Below are 23,373 nucleotides of genomic sequence, written 5' to 3'. Positions count from 1 at the left end.
TGAATAGCATAAGGTTCAAGTTGTCAGATGATGAAATATCTCAAGAGTTACTTATCATCTTTCCCTGTGATGGGTATGGGAACTCTGGTATGCACCTGGAGTTCCCACTTACACTTGTATTTCAGTGGGGCTTCAAGTCTGTGTGATCCTTTCCTTTCTGTTAAAATGAACTTATTGGGCCATATGTTCCTTGTGCATTGCAGCACAGTCTTTCTGCCAGGCCAGAGGAATTGCCATTGCGACTCCATTTCCAGTTGTGAGGCTGGAGTGGAAGGCTGGGCTCGGAGCAGCCTTGCATCTCTTCTTTTCTGAGTTAGCATGATCCACCATTAAGATTACAACTGGAATGTCAAGGGAGTATATATGAGGCTGTTGATGGGGCTACATTTTCATGAAATGCCCTCAGTCTCTACATACTACAATCTTTATCAAATCTGTAAGTGCCCTTAAAGCAGTTCATTGATTTTTAGCTCCTGAATTTGTCTCCTGCTTCTGCTTTCTGATGCCACGTCCTCCCCTTTGGCTGTTAAATATTTTCCAATATCCCACCTGTGTTTCCGCCCCCACCAGCATTTCTCTCCTAGCAGTGGCTTTACAGCTATATGTGCTTGAATGATATCTTACATAAACTTATTCTCAAGACACCTTGAAGGGGGGTGGGTTGGTTGGTTGGTTGGGTTGGGTTTTTCTTTTTCATTTTTGCCTGTTCCAGATGATGGATAGGCAGTAAAATAGACTGTGTGGAAGATGAATACACTGGGGAGCATCTCGCCATGTGTCACAAAACGCTCAAGACTTCCCGGGATCTTCACTGCATTAGCAAGCGTTCTGCTGCCGCTCTGCAGAAATGGATTGCGACAGATTGGACGTGCCACTTGCACCCCTCCTGCCACCTCTCTTTTGCCTGTTGATTTCCCCCCGAACCTTTATGGTTACATGCAGGTGTATAAGCAGTGACAGTGACAACAGCAAAAAGCTACATAAACTTGACGGCCAGAAAATAGCAATAAAATCATGCTGTATTAAAAGTGAGAGGAATAGAAGGGGGAATGAAGGCTGTGGTTTCTCAGAGGGAATTATTTTGGTTTGGGCCTGGTTGCTCAAGGGGCAGTCTGCAGTCCCACTGAACCTCCAAGTCGCTGCCTTCCTCTCCCATCACACACCTATCCTGTTGCTGTGGGTGCACTCAGGTGATACTTCAGTTTCCATAAGGAAGCACGGTGCCTGAGACTTAGCTTTTGCTATTCTGCTGAGCAAGAGGCAAATGAGAGCAAGAGGCTGGTGTGCCCCATAAGTTGAGTAACTTCTGTTTACAGGTTTACACAAAGTGGTTGCCCAATGCTTTAGGGACCATGAGATGGCCAGTGTTCATGCTGGGAATACAAATGCTCCCTAACTTGGTCTAATTTTCTCGTTTTGCTTTGCTTTTTGTTTTGTTATACCTGCCTGCTGCAATTGGTCGCTGCCCTCCTTTCCCTGAGTGTTGGTAGATGTGGATGCATATCTGTTGAAAGCTGTTCACAGCTGGAGCACGGCAGGTCATGCCACAAGCAGATGTCTCATGAGAAAGGCAGATTTTGTATTCACAAATGTGTATAGATTTAACCCGATTCCTTGCGTTGGGTGGGAAAGGTGCTCCTCATTTTCCTCTTGCTTATTTCTACAACATGCTTAGATACTGCCTCCTTTCCACATCTGCTTCACTTTTATTGCCTGCTCTGTTAACTCCCATCTCATCTTCTCATTATCTTCATTGATTCTGCGTATTAGTTTATTCAACCCCAATTCACTTAATTACTGTGAGAGGCTCTTTCTCAGTCTGCACAAACTTTGTCCCCCCCCCCTCTCTCCTTAAGGCTAACCTGAAAAAACCAGATGTGTTAATTGGCTGTTCCAGCTGCAAATCCTGGCCTACTTGGGTGAGCTGTGTTCCTTCCTTCCCACCCACAAACACAATTCATTGAACCAAGACACCAGTTTGTGCTCAAGGTATAACACACTGTTAGTCTGCCCAACACACTTTCACAGTGGGGGAAAACAGGTTCATAGATTGCATGAAGCCCCCAAAATGGTTATCTGATTTTACATCCTATTTATACTTCAGACCGATATACTTGTTCTGTATACTATATCACTCCAACAGTTAGGATACTTTGGAGAACAGGTGTGGGTTCCCTGGGAAGAGGGAATGCCTGATACCAATTTTTCTGTTGGTGTGAAGGGAGTGTAGCTCTATAGAGCACATGCCTTGCCTGTAGAAGATCCAAGGTTTGAAACCTTCCTCCTGGGTATAATGTCACCAGAAATCAAAAAAAGGAATTAGACCACTTTTTATGTACACAACAGTAGCAGCCAGGATCTTAATTGCAAGAAACTGGGAAAATGACAAAACACCTACGATAAATGAGTGACAGGTCCAAATGATAGAATATTTACAGATGGCCATGATGACAGGGAGAATTAGAGGTTATCCAAAACAGAAAGTACAGAAAGAATGGAAAATCTTTAAAGAGTATCTGGAAAAACATTACAATAACAAATATCTCCTGGCAGAAATAGAATGATCCTTGTAAAACAACAAATATAATGTTTTTTGATATCTGACGAAAACAAAGAAAGCAATACAATAATTTGGAACTGTGTGTGAAAAAATAGAAATAATAACACAGTGAGTCTAATCGGAAGTCAAATGTGTTTGGTTTGTTTTATTTTCCTTTTTTTCTTTCCCCCCTTTTTTCTTTATTCTCTCCTCCCCCTCTTTTTCCTCTTCTTTTTTCTTTTGTGTGCCTCCTTTCTTGGTCGTTCTCTTTGATTTGTTAAGAAAGAGATAAAGACATAAAAGTGTAATATGAAAACTTCAGTAAGTTAAAAGTTATGTTGTGTAATTTTTCTATTACTATTTATATATTGTTAAAATTGGTTAATTTTAATGAATTGATGTAGCAATTACTGTGGGTTTTTCCTTTGTTATTGTTGAATTCTAAATAAAGTATTATTTTTTTTAAAAAGGAGATGATCCAAGGTTCATGTCATGCTCATGCATGACCATGTCATGTCATGCTAAGAGACTATGGTGGCATCGTGGCTTTCCTGTGGTGTCTGAACTCAGGAAACTGTGGTTTGCATAAACTATAGTCGTGCAGAAAAGGCCAGGATTTGCAGTCAAGGACTGCTCCTGTTTTGCTTTGAAACCTTAAGCAAACCATTGTTCCATGAGTATGAATATCTTGGCAAACTGTGGTTAGCTGAAGGTTAGAAGGTGTGCTTTGCATACGGAAAGCCCCAGGTTCAGTTCCTGCCATCTCCACTTTAAAGGATTTAGTAGCAAGTGGTGGGAGAGATCAGTACTGTGTATTCTGATTGGCAGTGGCTTTCCGGGGTCTCCAGCCTAGGCGTAAATGAATGAATAGCCTGACGTGGAATGCCTTTAACCATCATTTTCTGTTTGAACTGAACCTTTCCAAGGTGTTTCATAAAGATTCACCTTGTTTAGGAAGAAGTGTTAAGAAATAAACAGAGAGAGATCAATGGCTTAAGATTAAAAATGAATTGAGGATTTTAAAGAATCCTTTAACTTGATGGAATCCTTAAAACTAGTGGGACTGAGCTATGTGATAATAGCATAAAAAAAACTTTGTGTAATGCACAGCCAAGGCAAGGCACTAGAAGATGAGTGAATCCTTTAATCACTGCAGAACAGCTGCCAGCTCTTGGTCTAACTTGGGAGGCTAGTAGTATTTAAGCCAAGAGATGTTTTCTTTCTAGCAATAGCAGTAAGCAGCCGTATTCCTCCCTCATTGAGGCTGTGGAAGTTGCAGAAGAATAGTGAATGCAACTACTGAAAGCACCATCTTTGTTGGGTTGGAATATGGTGCATGCGTGTGCTTGGAGCTAAGCATTGCTTAGCCATTTAATGGCCATCGCCTTGCCTTTGATGGGAAGTTCTTGATGTCATTTTGAATGTACCTTCCATCAACCTAACTCTATGAGCTAGGTATTCATACTTCTGGTGTGAATGTGTGGACACCATAGGCCTTGACATCACATGCAGTAATAATCCCTTTTCCTACTGTAATTCATAGGCTTAAAGGCAAGTCTGAAAACTTCTCTGTTTATTCTCCTCCCCCCCCCCCCATTTAGGGCTGACTCTCTCCCTTCACCAAGTCCTCCCCAAAGGAATAGGCGATACAACGATGACGATCCTTCGCCTGCCAATGGACCCTGTTGAATCAGCAAAGGTTGTTGGGCTTCTGAGGACATGGTGCAGGTATTTTTTTTATCTAGCAGCTACAACTTTATAATACAGGCATGCAATGTATGGTGCAGACCTGGTAAGTGTTAGAGATATGGTTTGAGTAGTAGGAGGTCAGAATTCATATCTCTCTGAGCCAAGAAGCTTTCTGTCGGTTGCCTTGAGCAAGTCATTATCTCTCTGCCTAATCTAATCCACAAGATCATTAGGATAAATTGAGACAAGAACATGTTGTGATCTGTCCTGTAGCCAGGAAAACAAGTCTTTAAAAAGTCAAAGTAATGTGTTTGATGCTTCCATAATGTTAGGGAAATATCTCAGAGATATTTTTTGGGTCACATCAGCTGAGAAACAGGAGGACTGACCAGTTCACAGGCAACCAAAGAGATGAGAAAATCCCCAAAGTTGTAAAGGTCTTTTATTATGTTTGCTGTTGTAGAGCAATAGAACCAATGTTTTTCACGGTCAGAGAGCATTATGGGATCAAACCAGGAAGGTGATGAATTGGATTGAAATTGAGTTAATTTAACTTACTTACCATTGAAATCAATTGGATTATACTTGTTTCTAACTTGTCCCATAAGGAATCTACTTTTATATTTCAAAATGTCTAATCAATTAGAGCTGATGCAGTGGTAGTCTAGGGGCAACCTTTTCAGATCTGTTAGGAAAAAGTACTCCATTTTTATCTACTTGTGGTTGAGACATGTTGAGTGTGTTTATTAATAAGTAGTAATATTAATAGTTGTTGTCATTTAGTCGTGTCCGACTCTTCGTGACCCCATGGACCAGAGCACGCCAGGCACTCCTGTCCTCCATTGCCTCCCGCAGTTTGGTCAAACTCATGTTGGTAGCTTCGAGAACACTATCCAACCATCTCATCCTCTGTTGTCCCCTTCTCCTTGTGCCCTCATATTATCTCTGCCAAGAATACTCCATGGATAATATTAATGGTAGTAATAATATTTGCATTCTTTTATGCAATGGAGTTGCCTTCTGCTATGACTTGTAAGCACGGCTTACCTGTGGCAGACTTTATTTTTTATAACCTCTCCTCCAGTCTCTTGTCTTCATAGAATCATAGAGTTGGAATAGACCACAAGGGCCATCGAGTCCAACCCCCTGCCAAGCAGGAAACACCATCAGAGCACTCCTGACATATGGTTGTCAAGCCTCTGCTTAAAGACCTCCAAAGAATGAGACTCCACCACATTCCTTGGCAGCAAATTCCACTGTCGAACAGCTCTTACTGTCAGGAAGTTCTTCCTATGTTTAGGTGGAATCTTCTTTCTTGTAGTTTGGATCCATTGCTCCATGTCCGCTTCTCTGGAGCAGCAGAAAACAACCTTTCTCCCTCCTCTATATGACATCCTTTTATATATTTGAACATGGCTATCATATCACCCCTTAACCTCCTCTTCTCCAGGCTAAACATGCCCAGCTCCCTTAGCCGTTCCTCATAAGGCATCGTTTCCAGGCCTTTGACCATTTTGGTTGCCCTCCTCTGGACACGTTCCAGTTTGTCAGTGTCCTTCTTGAACTGTGGTGCCCAGAACTGGACACAGTACTCCAGGTGAGGTCTGACCAGAGCAGAATACAGTGGCACTATTACTTCCCTTGATCTAGATGCAGTCTTGAAAGCAGTGAAGCTTGTTCGTTGCTTAGGGCACTTGAGAATCTGACTGACAGGATCTAATCTACTAAGGGAAAATGTCATGTGTGAAGGATCCCAAAATAATGCAAGAATTGGGACCAGAGTCCATCCCTCCCTTGAAACCTGAGATTCGGGACGTTTAAGTGGCATGCCTCATATCTTTTACCTCTTAAGATTTTGTTCATGCCTAAAATTTTTGCTACACTACTTTCTGGGCAATTCTTCAAAATATCCATTTTCTATCCATTTTTAAAACAGCAGAAGCGTATCTTCATGCTGCTGAAAGTATTTGTTTACCCTTTCACCCCTGCGTATATTCACCGACACTGTCTGTGCCTCAATAACACTAATGGCTTTTTGTTTTTCGCAATAAAGTTGATTCATGTCCTGGGAAAAAAGCAGCCAAGCCTAGCCTATCAGTAATATTTTAAAACCTCTTGGGATTTTTCACCCCCACACGCGGCAGTCAAAGTGAAAGGGAACAATAAAGCTTTGCTTTGGGTTTAATTCCAGGGGAGGCTGTGGATGTTGCTCAAACTCTAGGAGGCTTTTTTTTTCCTGCAGAGAAGACTTCACAAAAGACACTTTGTTCCCTTTCGGGACAGATGCCACCAGCCAGTAGAGCTCATTTCTTAATTATTTCTCCAGGGTCGCACCGTTTCCCGATTGCTCACAAAACACTTTCATATAGATATGCTTGGAATGGCAGAAGGGGTGGAGATCAGCTTTGAGGATTTGCTTTTTATGCATGGTGTGGCTCGCCTTGTCTCGTCTCCACCAACTCGGATCTTGTTTCCTAGAAACCTTTGCTTGGCCTAAATTTATGGGACTGGTTTTATTAGGTTTCTCATCCCTCTCCCTCCCAACATCCACAATCTGCTTTGACTTTCCTGCTGTGCTTTTTTCTGCTTGAGACTAAGACCAAGTGTTCCAAAAACAAAAAATAAATTATATACAGTGGTACCTCGGGTTACATATGCTTCAGGTTACAGACTCCTCTAACCCAGAAATATTGCTTCAGGTTAAGAACTTTGCTTCAGGCTGAGAACAGAAATTGTGCTCCAGTGGCGCAGCAGCAGCAGGAGGCCCCATTAGCTAAAAGTGGTGCTTCAGGTTAAGAACAATTTCAGGTTAAGTACGGACCTCCGGAACAAATTAAGTACATAACCCGAGGTACCACTGTGCTCCCAGCTTTCCAGACTAGGGTTGAAGGTGCTGAGCTTCTGCATTGTGAAGAACACAGTGAGGTGTTTAGTGATGGTCCAATGATATTGAGACAAGACACCTTGGATTAAGAATCCACAATGCAGACAAGATCTATCTAAGTCTGCCTGCTTTTACTCCAATGTTGTGATGCCTCTGCTTCCGCCGCGGAATTAATGATTAAATCTTTATTCAGCAAATCTAGGAATAGATCCTGATCGTCGCTAACTAAAATGAAAATTGACTCTTTTCTGCAACAGCATTTACAAGAGGGTATTATTTTCCTGACTTCAGCAAGCCATCAAAATAAATAATAGCCTTTCAAACTTGCTGCTTAGGTGGGAGCCCTTGCTATATAGCTCGATACAATGTGGCCATTGCAAAGTAGGAAGTGGGCAAATGCAAAGCTGTAGCAAGGGCTTTTTAGAAGCATGCATTGGGCAGAATCAGATGGAAAGTGTAAATCGCATGAAATATCAAGGCATTTGTATAGAAGTCAAAACAATAGCCTTTAAATCCCATGGGGTTACGTTGCAGTTGCCGGTTAGCTGGGTTGGTTAGAGTGTGGTGCTCATAACACCAAGGTCACTGGTTCAATCCCCAAACAGGCTAGCTACATATTCCTGCATTGCAGAGGGTTGTACAGTCGTACCTTGGATCCCAAACACCTTGCGAGTTGAACGTTTTGGCTCCCGAACGCCGCAAATCCGGAAGCCAATCAGAAGCTGCACCTTGGTTTCTGAACGTTTTGGAAGCTGAATGGACTTCTGAGGTACCACTGCATTAGATGATTCTCACGGTCCTTTCCAACCCTGCAGATCTAGTCTAATAATTATGTCCAGCATGCAGATATTGGAGACGTGTAGCAAATTCAGATTGCCAGAAGTTGTGGATAGCCATGTCTCTGCCTCATAATGATGAGCTGAAGGAATAACCGGTGTTCTTTTGGACCAAAGAAAGAACATTGACCTCTGAGTTATGTCCAAAAATAACGCTTGAATATGTAGGTGTAACTCTTAAGTAAAAAAAATCTATTCTAGTTCAGAACTTGCTGGCAGGAGTTGGTATTGGCACACCCTGAATCCAACATCCTTTTAGGAAATGTTACATAGTCCCAGCAGGGAAAGCCCCCAAACCTTCGTTGAGCCATGGGTGGGAAAGACTAATGGGGAGCAGTGTCACAGAAACCTTACATGGTTGTTATCTGTGTTTTTACCTGCTCTGTGAATAGATGGAACGTCTCTGTATCTAGAACTGACAGTCCTGCCCTTGCAGGAAGCAGGAGGCTGACTTAAAATTTAACAAGCTCTTTGTGTCAATCATTTCAGGAGCATCCTTCAGAACACAGAGGTTTTGAAAACCCGTTTTTCATGGAGCTACCCATAGGTTAAATTTTAATCTCTGTCAAAGACATCTGCTGGGCTGAGAATGCTGTCTTCTTTCTTTAAAGGGGTTAGGGAAGGATAGAACCACAATGTAATACGCATTATTTAGCTTGCAGTGGGGACCTGCTAGACCCTAGCATGTTCCAACTGCATGTTCAACTTATTTCTGTTTCTCTTAAGTCATTTTTGGTCCAGGGTTTTGGCTAGTGATCAGACTGAAAGATCTAATCAAGATAAGAAGGTGATGTGTGTGCATGTATTTAAGTCTCAGGGGAGGTAGATTTTATAGGTTGGCTATTGTAAGAGAAGATACTCTTGTCAGGAGTTTTAAATATAGTGTCGAAGAGACAGAAAGACAAGACGCTCAGAAGTCAAATCCTGTACTTCGGCACAATTTCTCCTTTAGAGTACGTGAATATACCTGCACACCATTCACATGGAGTCTAATGCACATTTTTGATAGAAGGTAAAAATACAACATTATGCCCTCTAAGGAAGCTCCCAATAACCAAACCCATTGTCTTTTTTTAAGCAGTGGTTATAACTTACAGTTAATATGGTATGCAGCAAAATATTCCCTATATCACACACCACAGATGGTGAGTGAATTGTCATAAAGGCAACCAACAAGGCTTGTGTCAAGGATGATGTATTGGTACAGACAGCTACTGTAAATAACAACACCTGTGGAAACAATAAATTTACAAATGGTTTGTAACCCAGTAACATCACAGTAGCGACAAAACACTCGCAGTGGAATATATCCTGGGTCTGTCGGATGATATTTGGTCATCCTCCTCCTCTAGCCCAACTCCTCTAGCAGAGCAACCACCACAAGTTATGAAATGACTGCTTTTCTGCAGAATTTAATAGTACTGAATTGCCAAGAAACACATGGTTTGAATTCTGGTTTCTCTCCTGAATCCATAGAACCTACTAAGTCCCATCAGCACCAGCCGGCAGCATGGCTGGTGGCCAGGCATGTTGGGAGTTCTAGTCCAGCATCTGAAGGTTCACCACAGGTTCCCCATCCCTGTCAGAGAACCTAAACTGGTGACTTTCCTAGAATTCATGCCATGCTTTCCTATTTTTCTTTTACCCACAGGAATTTTCCCTTGCAGAGGATGGTCCTACACTGAAAACTCCTGCGGTGAAGAAGTCCTTGGAAGATGATCTGAATCTTTGCCAGAAACAACAGTCGCCTTCTGCTTTTACAGCATGCTTCTCCTGCCTCCGAGACAACCTGTCTCTTCTCCCAGACACATCCTTTGCAAGCACACTTCTTTTCACGCCTAATGATTTATTCAATCATCAATCACCTTATTTCTACGGGTTGACAAACAATCTTCTCAAAGACAAGACTGAAAACGCGGTGCTTACGATGAATATAAAATGCCATCACAGTAAAAAGTGGAAATAACATGCTCATATTTTCATTTTAGTTGCAAGGTCCTCGACTAGGTTTCAATCATTCAGTGCAGCTAAGATGGGGGGAAATAAAAGTTTGCTTTTTAAAAATTAGGCTTTCAAGATATATTTGAGAATAAAATTTTAATTAACTGTAAAAGATGCTTTTGGTATAAATAACCTTTGGAACAGTGTTATTTTATTTTTAGTACATATATGCATCAGACACAAGCTACAGACCTTTGGCATTATAACTCTCATTATGGGTTTCTGTGAGATTTTGAAAATCTGAAAAACTACAATGTGGGATGACCAGTATATTAAACTTCACAATTCTTTTTAAAGGGTTTTTTTGTTTGTTTGTTTTTTTGCCTTCTGGCTTCTGACCTTGAAGTGTCGTCATGTCTTTTTTGATAATTTATTCCTCAAGCTTTTCTGTATACAATTAATAGGAGTTTTACCGGCTGATGTGTACCTATATATCAACCCAAGTGATTTGAGCAGTTTTTCTAGTATACTGGAAAGAATTGTTATTGCTCTAGGCAAGTAGGAATAATTATAATGTATGTTGTAGTACGAATGATGATAATAAAGTGGCAAAACCAGAATCATCTGTGAATGCACACCGTATTAGATCTTGAGATGTCCTTCCATTTCAGTCAGGCTGTTTGCTAGAAGCAGACTGCAGTTGCAGACCCTGAGGGTTAGATACAGGGGCGCCTCTAGGTTCTTAAAAGCTTCAAGGGCATAGGCCCATGATGCAAATTTGCATATGCTAATTTAAACAGAGGCCTCTGAGCAAATTAAGATGATTGGCGGCTGGGGTCTCGCCAGCACTGCACCCTTTGCAATGTACACAGCTGTCCTGTAGGTGAAGTAAAATAATTAGTTTTCAAAATTTGAAGGTGGTACATTGTGGTGTTTGGAACTTGCACTGATTATGGGCAGGACCATAGCAGAGCACATCCTTCACAAGCTGAAGGTCCCAGCTCTGAATGGCATCTCCAGGTAAGGCTGGCAGAAACCCCTGTCCGAAAACCTTGGAGAGCTTCTGCCCATCAACATAGACTACGCTAGGTAGACCAGTGCTCTGGCTTCGCATAAGGCAGCTTCCTATGTTGTTTTGATTACTTCCTATTTGTTTAAGTCTCCTTGAGTGGACTTTCTACCCTGAAAGGTAGCCTAAAAATATTCTTAAAATTATCATGGGACTTGAGAGCAGTAAACTTGTGAGCCTTATGAGGGAAAGGTAGAAGCAAATGTTTTCCCACATAGGAAATGTTTGAGGAAGCTACATAACTGATTATTTAGAGAAAGGATTTGGGAGTGTTGTGGTATTTTTTTAAGGAACGGCACACAAACCATCAAAGAAGTGCAAGGATGGTGGTTTCTAATTACAGCAAGTTAGACTTCTCAAGTTAATGCTTCCTAACTAGAACAGAGGCTCAGTGAAGAAAGGAGCCCCTAGAAAAAGTTCAGATCTTCTTCAGAAGACTACAAAGGTGGACATATCTGAAAGGACTCACTGGCCAGCATCCATGCAGCGGTGATTGTGGAAAGTGGTGTGCTGGTGTCCTGAGTGCTGCTATCATTGAGTAACATGGGGAGAGAGGGACTCTTATGCTGATGGGCAAGTGCTGAAAGCAGATAGCAGAGCTTGCATGGTGGAGAAAGCATCCCATAAAGTCCAGTGTAGACAGATGAAATCAGCACACCTTGAAACCTCCTCATGCATTGTTCTGTGAACATACCTTCACAATGCAGCCTTGGCTCCCCCCTGCCCTGCCCTCCCCCCCCCCACTGCCTGTTACAAAAATGCCCTTTTCAGGATCTGTTTTTATTTTTGTTGATAATATACATATGCCTTTCTGCCATGCTAAAGGCAGGTAAGCTGAAGGCGATATGGAAGCAATGGTTTAAATGTGCATTTCCAGGTAATTAGCCCAATGTCCTTTGCTATGGAAATCACTTGGTGAGATGCCAGTACATTTTGAAATGACCGTCCCTGGCCCAAACCAATTACCCCTGCCTTATCAATGAGGCTGACACTTGGAAGTGATAAACTCTGCAAGTCCAGACTCCTTAATGTTTTAAGGAAACACAGGTGGGAAATCTCTTTAGCACAGTAAGTGAAGGCTATTTTTTTTATTTAAAAAATAGTCATGGCCATCTGACTTGCACTGAAGTTAGCATCTTAAATTGGTTCAGTTCCTAGAAGCCAGCTCCCATGGGGCTAAGATATATATATCCCCTTTCCTGGGATCTTTTGTGGGTGGGGCAGAAATGGTTTGTTTTTTTGGTTTTGCTTTTGCTTATAGATGCTGTCAGAATTCCAAGCAGAAATTTTTTGTCCATCTGATTGCTAAAATATGTAATTCAGACTGTCTGTCTGGCATATAACAACCCCACTGTAAGGCTTGTCTATTGAAGTTAGCTTTTTGTTTCTTTTCTACTGTTTCTAGTGTCTTCCATACACTGTGAAACCTCCTGTGTTATGTTATGATTTGCCTATATCTCTCCATTATCAATAAAAACAATTTTCTCCATTTGCTGCGTTCTAGATTGAGCTGAACTTGCACATTTCTCAAACCCATGAACATGCCTAGCTGTTTGGCAACATTTCGGACATAGAATTGTATAGTTGGAAGGGATGTGAAAGGAGCCTGTAAAGGGAGAGTTGAAGGACCCCGGTACTGAGAGAGACAGTATGACTTTATACATATGTGTGCTAGGCTATCCTCCTTTCAACTTTGGAGGGCTTTGGGAGGAATCAGAAAATTTCATTAGAAGGCTGGTAGCAACACAGAACTGGGTAGCTCAGGGGCATGAAATGTGGGACACAAAACATATTGGGGAAAAGAGTGATTTCCCATGAGAGGCATATATTCTGCTTAGGCCCCACTTGTTAGGGCACAGTTTCCCCCCTTCCTACTACAACCCATCAGTTAGCCTTTCTCTATTTGCTGATAACCCTATGGAATTCTTGGAAAATTTAGAGGAAGTGTCACTGTGCTGTAGATAGAACGGGACAGAGATATATGATGGAGGGAGGCAAATTATACTGAGGGTCTTTCCAGGCAATTATTTTCCCCTCTCACACAATAAATGTGTAGTTCCAGGTTCCAGGCATACGTTTATCAACATAGTGCTTCTGTTGCAAGGATAATATTGCATCCCCCCCCCATCACTTATCGCTTAGAATTTGGTTGTGAGCATTTGGAAGGCATCTAATGAGTAAGAAAAAATAGGCATATCAGTCCCTTTTGAGGTGTTAATCATGCAAAATGGGATCTGTGTGTAGAAAGGGACAATGTGTCAACATGTTGAGCCTGGGCATCTGAGAAAGGGAAGCCTATGCACAGATCATTCTGGGTTGAGAGTTTGTGTGGAATACTAGGCACTTGGGCTTCCTCTTCTCAGCCCTCCATTCATCGCACATTGGAAAGAGTGGGGTGAAGAAGCCACTTGACACACCATGTCATGGGCAGGGGTCAGCTTCGCCTGCTGAACAGCAGCCTGAAGGGGGAGAAGCCGGAGCGACTCCACCTGCAGCTGATCAGCCTTCAAGGACACAGGAAAAGGCAACAACGAGAATCAGCTGGCTTCAGCCTCCTTAAGCAGAGAGCAGTCAGATGCTGGAAACAATGCTTGTAGTTCCTAGCCTTACCGTGCTGCTTCCTGTTCATCTTGACCCTTGATCATCAGATTCCCTGAACCCTGGATCATCTGACCACATGGATTGCTGTTTCCTTGACTTTAGGACTGGACCTTTACTTCGAATGCTGACTTTGTCTCCAGGCAGGTACACCTCAGAGTCTCTTCTGGTTGGCCTCCCACTCCACTGAACTCTGCATGTCATTTTTCTGCAATGAGACTACAACACACCATACATTTCAATGCATGAATCATGTGACTATCACGTGATTGGGCAGACCTCTCTTGGCCCAGAAGTGCAGGAGATGAATCTGATGGTTTTTCAAGCCAATAGTTCTCCAGTGGCATCTGAAAAACATCATAAATTTTATATAATGATTGACAACTATATTTGAGATTCTTCTTTTCCTCAGTCACATAAAAGGATGCAATAAGTGCTTCGTATGAAAACAGACAATAAGAGATACCAGTAATTCTGAAAAAATAAAATTACAACTTCAAAACAAAACTAAAATATAGGCAAACACCCCCTCTCCGCTGTCTTCCTAAAAGAAGGATTTCAGTGGCTAGTAGCCATAAAGACTATGCTCTATGTCTATTGAAGGCAATATGCCTCTGAAAGCCAGCAGGAAGAAATGGCAGGAGGGGAGAGTAATGTTGTGCTTAGCTCCTTCTTTTGGACTTACTATATGCATCTGTTTGGCCACTGTGCACTCTTAGGTTCCTCTGAAGCCTCCCATTTGTCTCTTGCTTTTTCTCAAAGAGTCTCTCTCTCACAACTTTCCAAGATGTTCATATGGGCCACTCTTCCAACATTCATTCAGTGTTGTACATTGGATGGAAAAGCTGCTCTCCAGCATCTGTTTCAGCACATACCTCTAGGTATGCTAGCTTGTCAGTTGACCAGTTGTATAACTGCACAAAGAAGGAAAGCCAGTTGCTTACCTATAACTTTCTAAGGTGAGCACCTTGGGCAGTCACACAAGTCGCCCTCATTTCCCACTGCTGATGATGTGGCTTTTTGGGCCTTGGAATTTTCCTAGCATTGTAGAAAGAAAACTGCTAAGGTGGTCCTCTATCCCCTCGACTCATGCACAGGAAATGCGAAGGTCTGTACCCGAAAGGAGTGAGTACAGCTACTTATCTATAGACAGATTGCCAGGTACTGCACAGGTAAAGAACGAGCAGTGTCTGACCAGATAACTGCTTGAAGAGCAAAAATCACAGGTGAGCAATTGGTTGTTTTCAGTGGCTTTTGTGGTCACCTGCTGTATCAATAAAGCACAGGTGTGCTTATTCAGCTCTTTTCACCCAGAGAGAGCAACAAAGACCAAGAATGTTTGCAGAGAAATGGTATTCCCAGGTGAAGTTGTTCGCTGGAATTGGGAGTGGGAGTTTAGAGTATTAAATGAAAATGATGTTAAGCTTTCCACAACTGGACGTAACAGGCTAGTTGTCATAGCGCTTGCAATGGAAATTACCATAGTGAACCATTAATGTCACCCAGCCACTTTTGTCACCTCAGTTATTAGCAATATATATTAGCCACACGCTGCTTAATGCCAGCATAGACTTCTAAGTGGTTTCCAAAGTATAAAAACCAGTTAGGCAAACATAAAAATGTAAACATCCATAATTAAAATGCACAATAAATCCCATTTTAAAAATTTAAATATAAACATATATAATTAAAATACGTAATAAAACAATCCCATTAAAACAATGCAGCAATTCTACAATTAAATACACGGGGCTCCTAGAATTCTGCCAGTGATCACCTTTCCTTACAACACAGAACGTTCCATAAATTGTGGCTTGGCATACAGATTCCTAGTGTCTTGTATGCCCATCATTCAACAATATTTGGGTGTGTATTTTTAGGAGGCAGACAGCGGTATTGCAAAGTCTGCTGCAGCAACATGCTACTACCCTTGGATAGAGAAGAGCAAGGGCAGCATTAAGGAATAAATCCAGGGGTTTTTAATCATCTGAAAAGGCTTTCTTGTCTATCACAGATACGATGCTGAAGACATGCTCTGAAGGAGGTGATAAAATGTTTATTGGATATAGGAGGCTTTTGGCTACACAAGGGCTTTCCGGGGTAAATTGCCTTTCGTTGAGCCGATGGCTATTCTCAGTAAGACGCTTCTGTTTCGTCTTGTTGGCATGGCAAACCCCCGCACCGTTTGCCTAGGGTCTTCTTTTAGCACATTATCAGTTTCCTTTCATGCCTGGGCTGAGTGACACCTCTTCCTCATTTTTGGCTCAGTGGAAATGACACGGAATTCAGTTCTGGCCTTCTAAGCAATGAATCCAGTGGCAGAGCTCCCTAAGCAAAAGGGCAGCTCCAAACCCTCTGCAGTGTGTCCAAGCCACTGCCAACACTCCCAGCAGACGCTCCCATTTAAAATGACAGGTCAAATAGTGCAAATGCCTTTTGCCCCTGAGATGGGATGCTGTCTGCCTGCATATAAAATATTAAATTCAGTATCAATTATAAGAACGTTGAGCTGCAAAAAAAGAAATGAAATGCATTCTGTAAGTGAAGACTCTAGGCCAGAAAAAAATGATTTAAAATGGGGTGTTGTTGTTTTTTTAAAAAAGAAAGCAGCCTTTTAGTTTGTTTTTAACTGCTCTTAATTATTGAAATAAGATGTTGACAAATAAATCCTTGAGAGATAATGAGGATACTAATGAGAAGTAGCAACATAAATATGTTCATAAAATATATATTGAAAAGTAACAAAGGCAAGGGAATTTGATCCGGAAAATTAGCCTCCTTTCAAAGAGCCAGCTAATTAAGTAAAAGAAAATAAAGCATAGGACTAGATGATGCATGGTTCAATATTAATAGCTACTGCTCAAAGCTTCAAACACGTCCATGCCAGTCTGAAACTGGTTTCCAGTGAACAGAAATGGGTTGCGTAACTTCTGGTCTGAAACCAGTTCAATATTTTCTTCTAACATCAGATCCAACAGCAAAGTAAAGCAGTTCTAGGCAGTTGTGTGTCACTAGGGGAGTTGCCTGTATTCATTTTGCAAGAGGGTGAGGTGAGAAGAAATATTTCCACGGAGGCAGAACACAGCCATTGTGGCTATAGCAAAAGACAAGTGTGCATTTATTTCTGTGCCTTCTTCCCCTGTCTCCCCATTTCCTATCTATGGATTAAACAACCCACGCTGAATATTATTTTGGACTTTACTACTCGTGGGTGTATGCACATATAGCTCCAGGAGTTCGAGTAAGATGGTGAGCACCAGGTGCTTCAACAATAATATTAATATTCAAAAGGGTTTCTTAACCAATATTAAGCCAAATTCCCCCGGGGGAACTGCTTAATAAAAGTCAGGATCTTTGTGCCGAAGGCAGCACGTGACAGAATGGGGTGAGGAGAGGCGAGGGGAGGAGAGCCCAGCCCCAATATTCATTCACAACTTCACAAATCACGGTTTATGGCGCCTCAAATGGTTGTCCAAACGAGGCACTCAGTGCAGTCATTAATTTCCACCCCCTTAATTGAAGTTTGCGTCCTTCGCATTACATTATCCAAACTGTAGTGGCTTCATTCTGGAAACATAAAATATTTATACGGGGGGAAATAGCCTAGCTGCTATTTGTTTTAAGAACTGCAGCGTCCAGGGTGACTTTCGGGGAACCACGCAATATGAATAACTTCTCACGTAGATGCAAAAACTCAACCGATGCAGACGGAGAATAGATTGTAACTTGAATCTCCTGAGGAATGCTCTGCGAGGAAAGCAAGTGTGTGCTTGCTTCACCCCCTCTCTCAAGTGTTCAAGCTAAACGACTCCTGTGTCAGTTCCTGTGCTACTGTAATGGGTTTCAGATGAGCCCCATGAGCTGTCTCTGTTCTGGAAGTTAATATTACATTACCAACCTATTGCTGAGACACATGGTTCAAATTATTATCAAAGCGCCCTCGCCATCTCCAATGACGACGGGCTGTTTGCACATTGGCTTTATCACTTAATAACAGCAACATCAATTGATGCCTTGCATAAGGTTAAGGGCCATTGCAGAGACAACACACATATGACCTTACATAATGCTTTTTGGTGGCATTTGGTTTATGAACCAAGCCAGGAGGAGGAGGAGGAGGAGGAGGAGGAGGAGGAGGAGGAGGAGGAGGAGGAGGAGGAGGAAGAAGAAGAAGAAGAAGAAGAAGAAGAAGAAGAAGAAGAAGAAGAAGAAGAAGAAGAAGAGTAGTAGTAGTAGTAGTAGTAGTAGTAGTAGTAGTTTGGATTTGATATCCCGCTTTATCACTACCTGAAGGAGTCTCAAAGTGGCTAACATTCTCCTTTCCCTTCCCCCTCAGAACAAATACTCTGTGAGGTGAGTTGGGCTGAGAGACTTCAGAGAAGTGTGACTAGCCCAAGGTCACCCAGCAGCTGCATGTGGAGGAGGGGGGAGTCAAACCCAGTTCACCAGATTACGAGTCTACCACTCTTAACCACTACACCACACTACTACACCACACAGGTGAGACAATGGCCCCCACCATATCTGAGAGATCTACAGGTATTCATTGTTTTTTATTCCCCCCCCCCCATTTTCTTGAGTCCAGGCAATGCTTAATTTTATCCCCCATGTATATCCGATTAGTAAAGCCTCAGGTTTCTGGTGTGCTACATGACAACTCACATTGGGTTTTTGCCCTATCTGAAAAGTCCCACTGCTTGATATGCAAGATCTGCAAGAATCCAGCATTGCACAGGTTCCTCCATCAATTGTGGCACTCTTGCAGAAGGGTAGAGCCAGGATATGGGATCTTACAGCTCTGGAGGTCCTCCTTGCCCTTTTGGGATCAGGTACCCATGCTGAATTCTTTTGACCAGGGGTAAGAGAAGAAGAGGGTTGAATCGCAGAATCATAGAGTTGGAAAGGGAGCCAAGGGTCATGTAGTCCACCCCCCTGCAATACTGAGTGGTTACCATTTTAAAGGTTATAATATGGGCCAAACAGAAGTACTTTTTATTCTGTTGGCTGATGACGGTAATTTTGCAGTTGCAGCCCCATATTTCTAAAACACCATCATGTAACCATCAATGGGTATATTAAAAAGAAGTCAAGATTTTTCTCTCTACAAGCAAGCAAGCAAGCAAAGGAAGTAATGTATTGGGAAATTTAGCTTTGTAATAACGTTCAGCAATTGTGTGGGGACCATCTCGGCTATGCGAGTGCTCAGCTTTTTATTAAATGTCAGTTTCCTGTTCCCTTTAGGAGTTTGCTCTCAGAAGCAACTCAGAGTTGCAAGAGGGACTTGGGGCATATTTCAAATAAAACCATATTTAATCACTGAATTATTCAGATTTTTCTTTTTAAAAAGTTTCACGCCGATACAAGTTTTCAAGTGAAAACTGCACTTCAAAATTAGAAACCCTACAATAATCTGTGACTGGGGAGATCCCAGGCTGAAAATCATCCTAATGCTTTTGGAATCGTTTCCAGACTCTTCTTCCTGTCTTCTGCTGTCCAGAACACCTGATGAAACTTGGAAAGAGGACATTCGTTAAACGCAGCGCAGTGGAAATGTGCGGGGTTTCTGCTTAATGCATTTTTATCAGTTTAAACCCTGCCCTATCCCTCATGATTGCTACAGCAGCTTCTCATAAACTGTTCGAGTACCACATTAGTCCACGAGCGAAAGAATTACATTGTTTCCATTTTGTTCTGAGGCCATGCTGTGCAAGCGCTGATGTATTATTTAGATTGGGCTGAATTATGTTTTGATTTGACAGGGACTGCGCTGCTCAGAGGAATCCTGAAGAGGCCTTTATCAGGAAAGCAGAAAACAGCCTCCCTTGTAATGATTCATAGCTTAATAAAAAAAGGGAGGGAGGCTGTTGCTACATAGACTACAAAGATAGGAGTTTATGTAGTATGTGGTGGGGCTTACAAGGGAATTGAGAGGCACTCTTCAGATCCTGGGATAACAATATGGCTTGGTCCAGCTCTGCTTGCTTGCCTTCCTTTGTGCACTGGTTTTCTTCCCAAAAGAGGAGATGTTGCCATCAAATGAGAGAAGTTCCTCTGAAGTGTTGCTGGTTTGAAAAGGTGGACCAGAAAGCTACCTGTAGTGGCATGACAGATATGTCTCTGGAGTTCTCAGGGCCTCACACCAGAGAGTAAAGGAGAGCCATAGTAAGCAGAGCCCTTTGCAGACAGCCTGGAGAGATACTCGGATTTGTTGCTTTGGCTAATGGCAGTAGGGAAGAGGCAGCAGCTTAAAGCCTACTAGTCAGTGTAAGCCTGAGGGCAGTTTTCAATGCGAACACGGGCCCCATCAACTATTCCAGGAGCTTGGAGAGGCCTTCCATGCCATAGTGACTCAAAAGGTAAAAGAATGAAGCAAGAATATGAAACTTGATACTATTTAAGGTACCACCCGATCACTGCTTCACCACAGAAATGAAAGCCCATTGTTAAGCACAGGAGCCTTGGCAGAGAGTTTTGGAGATGATGTAGCAACTGTCAGGGAACCACGTGAACACTGCCTTGGGCTCAATGGTTTCTCCAAAAATTGGATATAAATGTAAATAAATAGATAAGAGTTTTCCTTTTTAAAGTAGAGATAGCAATCAATATGTGAGATCTGAGCAAAGACTGGGATAACTTAGTCGGTAGAACACCAGACTCTTAATCTCAGGGTTGTGAGTCTGAGCCCCGTTGGGCAAAAGATTCCTACATTGCAGGGGGCTGGACTATGGTTGTTCCAACTCTACAACTCTGTGATCCTTGATAGAAAACATAAGAGCTGCAGTACTGCCTTATACTTCTCTTGCTTCAGCAAAATGTTCTTACATGTTATTATGTGAATGTTTTTTAAGTCTCAGGAGTGTCGGGAGGAAGATAGGCACATGCAGCTCAGTTACTGACCATTTATCTTTTTTAACATCCCGGAAAGCAAGGTATTTCTGCAAATCTTTCTGTTCCAGTTTTTGGCAAGCCTACCCCTGTTCTTGAGTTCTAGTGTTTCAGGAAGGATGAAGATATGAACTCCCAATGAATCCACAAAAGCCACAAATCAAACCGTAACAAATCACAGCAGAGCAGAGTGATATATTCTCATTACTCACCTCGGGGTGACGTGAAGAGTCAAACACTTTGAAAGGTCAGAAGCTTCATTTGTAGCCATGAGATCTGTTCACTAGTTGTGCGCCTTTCGTTCTTCAACCTGTCAACTCTGAAACTGTGGTGGAGGATTGGAGCAAGAAAAAAAATATGCCCTTCTCCTCTAGCAGGGATTTATATACTGCCTCTGTGAACTTTTGGGTCTGTAGCACAACATCCTGTAGGGAGCATGTTCCTAAGCCACTCCTAAGAAAAAAAGCGACTCTATTGTTAGCTTCTTCCCAGAAAGCTGAGGATACGTGCTGCTTTTAATTCTGCATAACTTAAGTTTTTGTGGCAGGGTTTCAGTGCGACCTGGCCTGCATCCACTGACAAAAATCAGTGACAGAACTGGCACACTCTTAACAGCCATATTAAATATTTTTATATATCTGCAGAAATTCACCCCGTACCTCTGCCAAAGGACTATACTGAAACACTTTGGCTCAATGAAAATGATGCGATGGAAGGCAAGCATCTCTGCTCCCTGCAGCCTTAGAATCAATTCTAGCAGCCAGCTTTGGGAAGAATGATTTGACAATATGAAGCCAAGGATACACTGTACACATAGCACCTCTTTTATTCCATCAGTAGCCTTGGATTTGGGCTGGAGAAACCATTGAAACACAGACATTTGCATGAGCATCCCAATCCATTGCTTTGTCAGCAGGCTGGACTAGGAAAGTCCCATCCCCTGCCAACACATGAGCTTTAATGATACATAAGTAGCCAGATGCTAGAGGTGATCATCACTGCAGTTTGGCCAAATATCTAATGGGATGCTACAGCAGGGTGGGAAATTTGTGGACCTCCAGATGTTATTAGGCTCCTGTCATCCCTGAACCTCAGCTATGCTGGCTGCGGCCGATGTGAACTGGAATCCAGGATCATTTGGAGTCCCACAAGTTAAGTCATCCCTATTTTCAAAGATTTGTGCCTGTGGAACAGCTGCCAAGAACAATGGATGAAGATGAAAAATGAATGTGCGCGTGAGAGAGAGTATTCTGGTGATATGAAAATACTCAGTTGCTAACTGCTATTAGTAGAACATTAGGTAACCCAGGTGGTAAATATGTTGCATGGAATTCAGTGTCAAACTGATATAATCATTCTATTAGCACCATCTTTTCTGGTTTCCAGATGGAATTATCTCCACTTTCCTTCCATCCATGCACTGTTTAAGGTGGGCAGGTGGGTGTTTTCGGACCCTGCAGAGTGAATTTTGGGGAGGTGGGGGCATACAGGAGGAGGAGTGGGCATAAGTCCTGTTGTGCTAGTAGGAGTCCTTGCTGGCTGCTCCCAGCGCACCAGGTGAGTTGAATCTGGCCCATCATTATTAAATAAAAGCAAATGAGAATTTAATCATCCCTTATGGATTCTGGTGAACTATCTCTTTGCAAATGGCACATCTGTTCTTAGCAGAAAATTCCCCATCAATGATGGGATTGAAAAACAGCAACTTATCAACTGCTATTAAAGAGCACTATCAGTGTTATTAGTGGTTTGGGGACTAAGCTGTTAGGGGACTAAGTTGTTAATCAGAAATTCACCTCTACCATAAACTGACTAGATGAGTGGCACTCTTCCTCCAAGACAATATATGTGAACTATTTTAACATTATACCATATGCTAGTATACTTGTGTGCAGACAACATGGGGAGTAGCCCAAAATGACAATGAAGAAAGAGAGGAAATATATGCTGGGAACAGAAGGAGGTTATAGGAAAGGCAACAAGAGCACCATACTGCCTCAACTTAGAATCAGATAATTGTAGAGTTGGAAGGGACCCAGTGGATCATCTAATCCAACCCCCACAATGCAGGAACCACAGCTCTTGTTTGTAAGAACTTTGAGCAGCACCGTTAGTCAAATTGGAACTTCTAGTGCTGTTTCAGCCAAGTCCAAGGAATAATGGGAATGTTGTACAACAGGGATGTGGAGTTAGAAACTGAGATATGAAAGCTAGGAGCTAAGTGGCACCTTAAACATAAGTTATGGGTGCAACAATGGAATGCCTAGGTGCACTTTTTAAATAACAAGAATACAAAGCTGAAAATGAATGAACTGCAGCTAAAATATTATGTTCATTTTTCACATGGTCTAGTCTTTCCCCTGCCCACTCCCCTAAATATTCTTATGAGGGTCTCTTCTCCAGTCTTCAGAATAGCTGGAAGTGGGGAGGCAGAAAAAGGCCCTCCTTTCCTTCCACTCTGCAGTTTTAATCTGAAATCTTAATCGCAGTACTGCACCTAGACCTCAAAAACTGCTCGTGCTAATGAAATCCCCTGTCACAAAACGCGCCTAGAACAATGGGAGTTTCAAACACGGCAGGGATGGGGATGTTGTACAGCTGGGAGGACCATTGGCCATGCTGGCTGGAATTGATGGGAGTTGGAATCATGATGAAGAAGAAGAAGAAGAAGAAGAAGAAGAAGAAGAAGAAGAAGAAGAAGAGTAGTAGTAGTAGTAGTAGTAGTAGTAGTTTGGATTTGATATCCCGCCTTTCACTCCCCTTCAGGAGTCTCAAAGCAGCTAACATTCTCCTTTCCCTTCCTCCCCCACAACAAACACTCTGTGAGGTGAGTGGGGCTGAGAGACTTCAAAGAAGTGTGACTAGCCCAAGGTCACCCAGCAGCTGCATGTGGAGGAGCGGAGACGCGAACCCGGTTCCCCAGATTACGAGC

The 23,373-nt window shown here is 42.4% G+C and overlaps 1 protein-coding gene and 2 long non-coding RNA genes across 3 annotated transcripts in view; 1 reads left to right on the top strand and 2 right to left on the bottom strand.

Moving 5' to 3' along the window:
• Positions 1-12,447, top strand: part of TRIM44 (tripartite motif containing 44) — an 85,493-nt gene extending 73,046 nt beyond the window's left edge. The window contains exons 5-6 of the mRNA XM_083465585.1: positions 4,141-4,267; positions 9,600-12,447. Coding sequence (XP_083321711.1) covers positions 4,141-4,228 — 88 coding nt within the window. The 3' untranslated portion in view covers positions 4,229-4,267; positions 9,600-12,447. The remainder of the gene's footprint in view (positions 1-4,140; positions 4,268-9,599) is intronic.
• Positions 1-23,373, bottom strand: part of LOC310689190 — a 606,488-nt gene that overhangs the window by 80,606 nt on the left and 502,509 nt on the right. The gene's annotated exons all lie outside the window — the stretch shown is intronic.
• LOC310689185 overlaps positions 12,600-23,373 on the bottom strand; it is a 94,491-nt gene continuing 83,717 nt past the window's right edge. Inside the window, exon 3 of the long non-coding RNA XR_014517386.1 lies at positions 12,600-13,903. This is a non-coding gene — a long non-coding RNA (uncharacterized lncRNA). The remainder of the gene's footprint in view (positions 13,904-23,373) is intronic.

Source organism: Podarcis liolepis (assembly GCF_965112155.1).
Source record: "Podarcis liolepis genome assembly, chromosome: 1".
NCBI classification, from domain to species: domain Eukaryota; kingdom Metazoa; phylum Chordata; class Lepidosauria; order Squamata; family Lacertidae; genus Podarcis; species Podarcis liolepis.
This window is presented reverse-complemented; position numbering and strand designations above follow the sequence as displayed.